The 8,970-nt window shown below is 40.7% G+C and overlaps 1 protein-coding gene across 8 annotated transcripts in view; it reads left to right on the top strand.

Moving 5' to 3' along the window:
• Positions 1 to 8,970, top strand: part of Atxn3 (ataxin 3) — a 38,598-nt gene that overhangs the window by 6,331 nt on the left and 23,297 nt on the right. For 6 of the 8 annotated variants that reach the window (XM_031355662.1, XM_031355658.1, XM_031355661.1 and 3 more), the window contains exons 2-6: positions 2,977 to 3,141; positions 3,364 to 3,408; positions 5,537 to 5,622; positions 5,979 to 6,045; positions 8,751 to 8,838. In XM_031355662.1, coding sequence (XP_031211522.1) covers positions 3,094 to 3,141; positions 3,364 to 3,408; positions 5,537 to 5,622; positions 5,979 to 6,045; positions 8,751 to 8,838 — 334 coding nt within the window. In that variant the 5' untranslated portion in view covers positions 2,977 to 3,093. Of the gene's footprint in view, positions 1 to 2,976; positions 3,142 to 3,363; positions 3,409 to 5,536; positions 5,623 to 5,978; positions 6,046 to 8,750; positions 8,839 to 8,970 lie in introns of those variants that run through there. The other 2 variants (XM_031355660.1, XM_031355666.1) reach the window with 2 other exon arrangements.

Here is an 8,970-nt window from a genome sequence, read left to right as displayed (position 1 = left end):
CACTTTGTAGACCAGGCTGGCCTCGAACTCAGAAATCCGCCTGCCTCTGCCTCCCAAGTGCTGAGATTCAGGGTGTGTGCCACCACCGCCCGGCTACTTTTATTCTTATGCAGTATTGTTTTGTTAATGTAATTCTGCGTTCTAAACTGTCTTTGGTGCTTTCCAGTTTGGAAACCTTGTAAGTAGTGCTTTAGTGAGTGCGTGTGCAGTGCATGTGTCTAATCACAGCACACAGCTGTTACACTTTGGTAGTGGCTGCAGACTGTTGTAGAGTGGTTTCACTCCTTGATACTCGCTCCTGTAGCAACGGTTCTCTGTCGTTTTAAACCTTCCACTGTAATAGCTGTTCTGCAGACTGCATAGTAGCATAGTAGTAACGCTGTGTGAGTGTTTCTTTTTTAAAAGTCCTTTTTTTTTTCTTAGCTAGGTGTGGTGGTTGTGTTAGGGTTCTCTAGAGTCACAGAACTTATGGAATGCCTCTTTATGTTGAGGGAATTTATTATGATGACTTATAGTCTGTAGTCCAACTCCCCGATAACAGGCAGCTGTGAACGGGAAGTCCAAGAATCTAGCAGTTGCTCAGTCCCACAAGGCTAGTTGTTTCAGCTGGTCTTCTGTAGAAGTGGGTTCCAACAGGTGTGCTGGCAAGTAAGTGCAAGCAGGGGTAGAAGAATAAACCTTCCTTCTTCCAGTGTCCTTATGCAGGCCTCCAGCAGAAGGTGTGGCCCAGATTAAAGGTGTGTACCACCACTCCTGGCTCTGGGACTTGCTTTGTCTCAGACTGACCTTGAACTCAGAGATCTCCTTGCCTCAGTCTCTTGGAATTGAAGGCCTGTACTACCTCGCCTGGTCCTAAGCTTTCCATGGCCACTATGCCTCAAGATCTCCATGCCAAGATCCATGTCAGAACCTTGTGTCTTTCAGTCTCAAGATCTGGATCATAAATGAGCCCTCCAATTCTGGATTGTAGTTCATTCCAGATATAGTCACGTTGACAACCAGGAATAGCCACTACAGTGGTGCACACCTTTAATCTGAGCACTCAGAGTTAGAAGCAAAGAGATTTCTGTGAATTTGAGGCCATCCTGGTTTACATAGTAAGTTCCAGGCTAGCCAGAGCTACTTAGTGAGACCTTGTCTCAAAAACAAAAACGGTTTTTAGGGGCTGGCAGGATAGCTCAGAAAGTAAAGGCACTTGCTGCCAAGCCTTGTAATCTTGAGTTCAGTCCTTGGGACACATGCTGTAGAAGGAGAAAATTGAATTCTGCAGGTTGTCCTCTATCATCCTGCATTTCCTCCAATCAGTCAATAAGTGTAATGTTTTGAAATACATTTTTAATTTATCGTGTGTGTGTGTGTGTGTGTGTGTGTGTGTGTGTGTGTGTGTGTGTGTGTGTGGCATGCATGTGAGTGAGCTCGGGACAGATACTCAGGAGTCAGTTTGTTCTTTCTACAGTAGTTTTTGGGGATTGACAGCAGGCAGGCACCATTAACCTGCTGACAGGTACTCAGGAGTCAGTCTGTTCTTCCTAGGAGTCAGTCCGTTCTTTGTGCAGTAGTGTTTGGGCTGACAGCAGGCAGGCACCGTTACCTGCTGCAGTAGTGTTTGGACTGACAGCAGCAGGCAGGCACTGTTACCTGCTGAGCCCTCTTCTGCTGTGGTTTTGATATACACTTCCCTGATGACTAAGGAAGCTAAGCATCTTCTTGTATCTTTTAGCCACTCGACTATTTTGTGAAATGATTACATTTCCACTAGAATATAAGTAGAACATCTGTCTGTCCTTACCTCATAGTAGGCAGTATTCAGTGGAAGTTGCTTCTAGTAGTAGATCAACATTAGAAAGAAAAGGTGGCAAAGAATTGTGAGGATAAGTTGTTCAAGCTCTCTGAACTCTGCCTTCCTATTCCATAGCAGACATGTATACTATATCTACTTGAGAAATTACATTTTGTTCCTATAGGAGTGATACATCAGTGGGCACATGCTTCTTGCAGGTGCTCTTTGGAGTCATCCTCTGCCTTGTAACATAGCTCAGAGCAGGAGGCTGTTGTCGGCAGGTTGAGTTCAGTAGGCCTCACTGGTCCTTGAGAGGAAGTGCTTTCCCATCTGCCTTTGCCTTCCAGAAAGGCAGACTTAGCCCAGGACTCATCTACTCATGTGTCTCCTTCTTAGGAAAGCAATACTGTTGGCCCAGGAGAGTGACAGGCAAGCTGCCCACTGGTAGGCAGTCTGGATATGGAGCTAGGCTGGGTGCCAGTTGTCTATGAAAACCAGGTAGCCAGTGCAAGAAGCCCCTGGGCCCGTGGGACATTGTGCTCACCCTTCGTGGGGAGGATGTTAGTGACTCCTTGGGGAGCCGAAGTTGGCTGCAGTTCCTCTTACTAGTTTGTCCACTCATGGGCATGGACCATCCCAGCTTAGGACTGTTTTTCTCTTCTCCATGTTATAAGGAACCTGCAGAGTTGGCTGATGAGGGCCTCGGCTCTAGAACTGTGGGAGAACTGTGGGCCTTAACTTAAAGCGAGACAGGATTGTTCTCACTTACCCAGTTCTTGAATTTTAAAAGGACAGGCTTTTACAATCAAATAGCAACCATCTTGTTAAAAGAATGAATGTTCTAGAGGTTTATGTTCCCTTTTTGCAGTAGTAATTTGCTATGGAATTTCCAAAGATAAATTCTAATAAGAACTGAAAAATTCAAAGGCTAAATGTATTTATAGGTTGATTTTTAGGCTTATGAGATTGGATAGATGAATTATACTGTAAATCGTTCTTCATTTTTGTTCCTATAGTAAAGTAGCTGTAGAATCTACACAGGCAAGGAAAATGCATGCACTTGTGAAATCAGGTTTGCATAGGGCTGGCTACAAGCTTTGTTTTGACTGCATTAAAAAGGTAGTAATTATATTTTTTAGGAGATGTTGTACAGATCCACTTGATGACATGTGAATTTTTTCTTTTGGAAACACTAGCAAGAAGGCTCACTTTGTGCTCAGCATTGCCTGAATAACCTATTACAAGGAGAGTATTTTAGCCCTGTGGAGTTATCCTCAATTGCACACCAGCTAGATGAAGAGGAAAGGCTGAGAATGGCAGAAGGAGGAGTCACTAGTGAAGATTATCGCACATTTTTACAGGTACTCATTTTAGACTCACTAAGTCCCGTTTTATTTTGGAAATGCGGGTGCTCTTTAGAGGAGGATGCGCCATTCTCCCCCAGGAGTCTGACTTGTTAATTATAACTCTGCTCCTCACTTGGTAAATGGGACTGTACAGCGTGTTCTTTAAATGTGCGCACTAATTTTAATCCTTTTCCCATCCCCCTCTGCTCACAACTACTGCCCATGAAAATTGAACAGCAGCCTTCTGGAAATATGGACGACAGCGGCTTTTTCTCTATTCAAGTAAGTAGTCCAGAGTGAAGTGCTGCCTCATTTTCAGCCCCGCTTGTGCTTAGGCTCAGTTTGTAGTTGATGTGCCACAGTGTGACACAGCTTTTTATGTAACGATGGAGGCTTCAGCAGCTTCTTCTATAAACCGTGTCTACAGAAGATCAGACACTCGGGTGCTACCTATACAGAGATTAACACCAGGCCAGTAGACGCCTCACTTTAGAATGGCCATGGCTACTCCCTTGCTTAGGACAGGTAGACTCTTGCTATATAGTCCTTGCTGGTCTGAGACTTGTGGTCATCTCCCTCTCTTATAGGTATGTGCTACCATAGTCAGTTTAGAATGGGGCCTTTAAAAATTGCTTTCTGAGAGAGATTGCTTAATTTGCATGTAGGTGCTAATAACTCTAATAAGTTACAGTGCTTCAAACTCCCCATTTCTGGCACATCTGAGAAACTGCAGTGTCTTGCAGTCTTCTATTTAAATCATCCCCCAGGATTGGGTTCCTGTAGTGCAGGTTGTAGCCCTTCTGGAGAGTGGTATGGAGATTGGCCTCAAGGCCTTGCATGTGCTCAGCTCAAACTCTCTGCCCCTGAGCCATATCCCAATACCTTAGGTTCTATTTTAATTCTGTGTTTGTTTATTCTTTATAGTGCTGGGGATGATATTTAAGGTCTTGTCACATACTAGACAAGTATTCTGTTCTAGAAAAATACCTCCAGCCCTGTGGTTTTACATACATACATACATATATATGTATACATATATATGTGTGTGTGTGTGTGTGTGTGTGTGTGTGTGTCCTTCTGTAGCCTAGCATGGCCTTGAACTTTCCAAAGTCCTGCTTCAGCATCCCAGGTGTTGGGATTGAAGTCATGGGAAACCATGCCTGACTTTATATGTTTACTTATTCTTTACATCATTCTGATGATGTGAGGGTTGTCCAAATTCTTTCTGAATCTGTCTTTTGAGAGATCTTCTTATGCAAGTATCTTTATACTTTCCTTCTTTGCCACCTTTCTAGAGTCCCCATTCTCTAGCCAGTACTTGACTTGTGATTATTGTGAGGCCCAGTGGGCCTGAGCTGAGAGCAGAGGTGAGAGTTGGCACAGCCCCTGCATCTCCTGTGTGTGAACTGCTTACATTTCTGCTCTCTTGCACTTGCAGTTGGTCCGAGTTGCATGTATGTTTTTTTGTTGCCTTCCTGGGATAACAGATGGAATGTTGTCTAATTTCTCTCTCTTTTTTTTCAGCTTGCTATCATCAAGTTTGATTTTCTGTTCATGACTCTGGAAGTTTAAAATATATTAAACCTTCTTTTTAAAGATTTATTTTAAAAATCATTTGTATACAGTGGATGTGTGCGTATGAGTGCTGGTGTCTGTGGAGGGCAGAAGAGGGCACTGGGGCCCTGGAGTTGACATTCCAGGTGGTTGGGAGCTCTGATGTGGGTGCTGGGAACTGAGCTTGGGTTCTGTAAGAACAGTGTGTACTATTGATGACAGTCACCCCCAGTGCCCAGACCTTTCTTTTCAACCTCCAGGGAGAATTTATTTTAATATATACCTTTGGTCACTGCCATTACAGGAAGTAAGTGTATGTAGTAGAATAGTTTTACAAACAGCACCCACAGAGTGCAATGTGCTTCTGGGTGCCTGAGACAGTGTTATCTACAAATTCTGTGCTTTTCTGACATTTCTCAGAAACCTAGTATGGAAAAGCACTCTGAAAGTGGACGTGAGGAGCTGGAGAGATGGCTTCCCACTGAGAATGCTTAGTGGTGTTTCAGAAGAAAACCTAGCGTTTACATTAGACTGGTTACAACCGCCTGTAACTCCAGCATATGGACACCTGATGCTGTCTGGCCTCCGTAGGCACTCATACTATGGCCTGTACTCACTCAGACACACTTAGATAAAAATAATAAAACAATACATCTTTAAAACTTGCAATGAAAAAATTAAGTTCACATGTATATACTATTTATGGATTTAGTGGGGTGTCAAGGGGACATAATTTTTAAAAACTATGTCTCAGACTTTATATATGAAGTCCAGTTGCTTACACAATGTAGCTGTGCTACCTAAGCTTGGACTTGAAGGTTTAGTTCATGAAAAGTTGTTATTTTTCTTTTGACAGGTTATAAGCAATGCCTTGAAAGTTTGGGGTTTAGAACTAATCCTTTTCAACAGTCCAGAGTACCAGAGGCTCAGAATTGATCCTATGTAAGACTTTTTTCCTATATTTCTTTATTTAAGTTGATTTTTAAAGCTGTAATTTCTGAATGAGGACAAATTCATCATGAGTTGTCTTTGCTTTGATTCCGTACTTGATGCCCTTGGACTTCACCCTGTTACCTTTTTGGTGCCTTTATTCAGTGTCAGTGGTGGCCCTGACCTGAGTCATGTGGAGATTTTTGTGCTTAACATCACTAAGCTCCTGTAGAAAATGCATAGTTATGTGATTTTTATTTTTTCAAATAGATAATTAAGTATAATTACATTCTAAATGATAGAAATTTTAGAGTACTTGCTAGTATATACCTCTGCTATTCAACTTAACAGTGTATGTTTTTTTCTAGAAATGAAAGATCTTTTATATGCAATTATAAAGAACACTGGTTTACAGTTAGAAAATTAGGAAAACAGGTAAGATATCTTCTGTTCTCTTGTCCTTTGATCACACTCTGTACTCTGAAACTAAAATTTGAGACTGGTCTTTTTGGAATGAAGCCCAGGATTCTGTGCACTCTACCCAAGTCTGGACTTAATTCAACAGATAAAAATTTGCCAGCTTAAGAGAAGATAATCAGTTTCCCTTCAGATTTTTAAAAATAAACCCATATATGTTACATCATAATGAAAATTTTGTATTGAAAACAATGCATATGTGGTTACTATTACATATGTTTTTGTGTGACGATTTGTGTTTAGCACAGTACTATAACAAAGCCTGAGATCATGTCAGAAATAAGTAAAACATTTAGAAGTTGGCATTAGTGGGATGGGCATCTTTAGGTGATTCCAGTGTCTGGCAGTACATACATCTGTGTATAGTCACCACTGAACATGGTTTTAGAATAGTCACATAAAGGCCTTACTAGAATGTTAGACCTTGCTAAGGGTTATTGAAAACCAGCTTATACAGTCAGAGGGAATAAACTGCTAATATCCACGCAGCGTGGATGAAACTCAGAAAGTCAGGAGCTAAGATCTAATGACAGAAAGTAGACTGACTAGTGCTTGTGTAGAGCCGAAGATGGAGAGAAAGGCCCAGAGGGACCAGGAGACTGGACTCTGATGAGTGTGCTCCCTGTCTTGGTCATGTCGATGGGTGATATACGTATTTGTAAACTGTAAAAGTGGTGATGTAAATGTGTGCAGTTTATCCCAGTGCTGTGGCCCACACCTGTGACCTAGGATGACCTCGAGGCCAGCCTGGACCACATAATGAAACCCTCAGGAGAGATAGGGGAAAGGGAAGGCAGTCTACTTCATGTCAGTTGTGCCCTAGTAAAGCTGTTTTTTAAAATAAAAAGAAGAAGACTGGAGAGATGGCTCAGTGGTTAAGAGCATTGACTCATCCAGAGGTCCTGAGTTCAATTCCCAGCAACCACATGGTGGCTTACAACCATCTGTAGTGGGATCTGATCCTCTCTTCTGATGTGTCTGAAAACAGATGCAGTATACTCATATAAATAAAGTAAATAAATATTTTTAAAAAAGAAATATTATGAAAGAAAATAAAAATATCGAGTGTGGTGGTGCACACCTTTAATCCCAGCAGAGATCTATATGCGCTCAGCCAAAGCTGCAGAGTGAGACCCTGTGTTTAAAAATCAACAATAAGTAAGAAACAGTACATTGAACCTGGAGATGTGGCTCAGCAGGTATGACTTTACTGCTCTCTCAGAGGACCTGAGTTTGGTTCCCAGCACCCACATGGTGGCTTACAGCTGTATGTAACTCCAGTTCTGTGGAAGTGGTTTCTCTGGGCACCAAACACACACATGATGCACATACATACATATACATAAAATTAGTTAATTAAATAAAGAATATAGTGAGTTAAGTCAACATATTAATTATATAGATTACATACATATGTGTACATTGATTTAATTCGTCTTTTTTTTTTATTATAAAGTAAACCATACTGTTAGCTTTTAATTCAGCCACCTGGAAGTAGCCAGTCTTCAGTGATTGTTTGCTGATACAGATCATTGGCGGGGTATATACTTATGATAAGCACACGGTCCTAATGTTCCATCTCCTGCTTCAGAAAAACAAGGAAAAGGCAATCTTTAGGTTCTTTGTAAGGTGCATAGAGAACTAGTTAGGAGCTGCGTGTATAGGAGGGTAGCTTAACTGGAACAGGAATCAATTCTGACACAGCATTATTTTCCTGTATCAAGTAATCACTGGAGTTTTAAGGTCTAGAAATGTAAAACCCATTAAAACCTTAGTGGAAATAGGAAAACATTGTTTTGAGCTTTTAAAATTTTAGCTCTTTTTTGGATTTTTTACATTTGGAACCAGTTTGTCTTTGACAGGTACAAAGATGGCAAGAATATGTATATTGATCCTTGGTTCTGATTCATATTCTTGTTTAAGAACAGAGTTTTAGCTGGATGTGATAGCACACATCTTTAATCCCAGCACTCAGGAGGCAGGGGCTTAGCTGATCTGTGCATTCCCAGGCCAGTCTCTGGTCCCTGTGTGAAGAAAGGAATGATTAGGAAAAGTACTCTGGCTGGTATCAAATCCAGAGGATTCCTTAGTTATAGGTGGAATTGACTCTGGAACCTGTTTGCGTTTTTCTGTTTTAAGTTAGGGCACCTCTGAGGTTGTGACTTAATGCGTTAATCACATACAGCTATAGCTTAGGAGTCTTGTTAGAATTAAGTGCTGCTGGTCATAAATTCTTTTCCTAGAATGTCTGCCTTTTAGAAATTGGAGTCTTTTGGCCAAATGAAAAAGTGTGTTGTTGTCATTTTTTTTTTTTTTTTTTTTTTTTTTGGTCTGTAAATATGATAGGAGTCTGTGTGTTGGCCTGATAATGTGAAACCACTTAGTTACAGCTATCCAAAAGTATCTTAAGGTACTGTCAGCTGCTCTCCTTTTAGAAGTTCAGGTTATTGCCTTAATTTATTGTTAAAAACTTGTTTTTAGAAAAGCATTTAATAGTGACAAATGTTCAGTTTTTTTTTTTAATCACAGTATTCAGTACTTTAAAAAATTCTCAGTGTGATATATTTCTATAATTTATACAGTCTTAGGTTATATGCTTAACGTGAGAAATTATTTTTACATATAATGTTCATTAACTTAAATACTGATTTTTTTTTCCCTAGTGGTTTAACTTGAATTCTCTGTTGACGGGTCCAGAATTAATATCAGATACATACCTCGCACTATTCTTGGCTCAATTACAGCAAGAAGGTAAATAATACCAAAAATGTTATCTTTAAAAGTAGCTTAAATGTAGCTGAGTCATGATTTATGACTATAAAAGTGCTGGTCTCTGATTTGTGAGTGTAACGGTCCTGATCTTTGACTGTGGTTCAGGTGACA

Source organism: Mastomys coucha, unplaced genomic scaffold (assembly GCF_008632895.1).
Source record: "Mastomys coucha isolate ucsf_1 unplaced genomic scaffold, UCSF_Mcou_1 pScaffold6, whole genome shotgun sequence".
NCBI classification, from domain to species: Eukaryota; Metazoa; Chordata; class Mammalia; order Rodentia; family Muridae; genus Mastomys; species Mastomys coucha.
The sequence above is the reverse complement of the archived record's forward strand: the minus strand, read 5'-3'. Positions and strand labels throughout refer to the sequence as shown.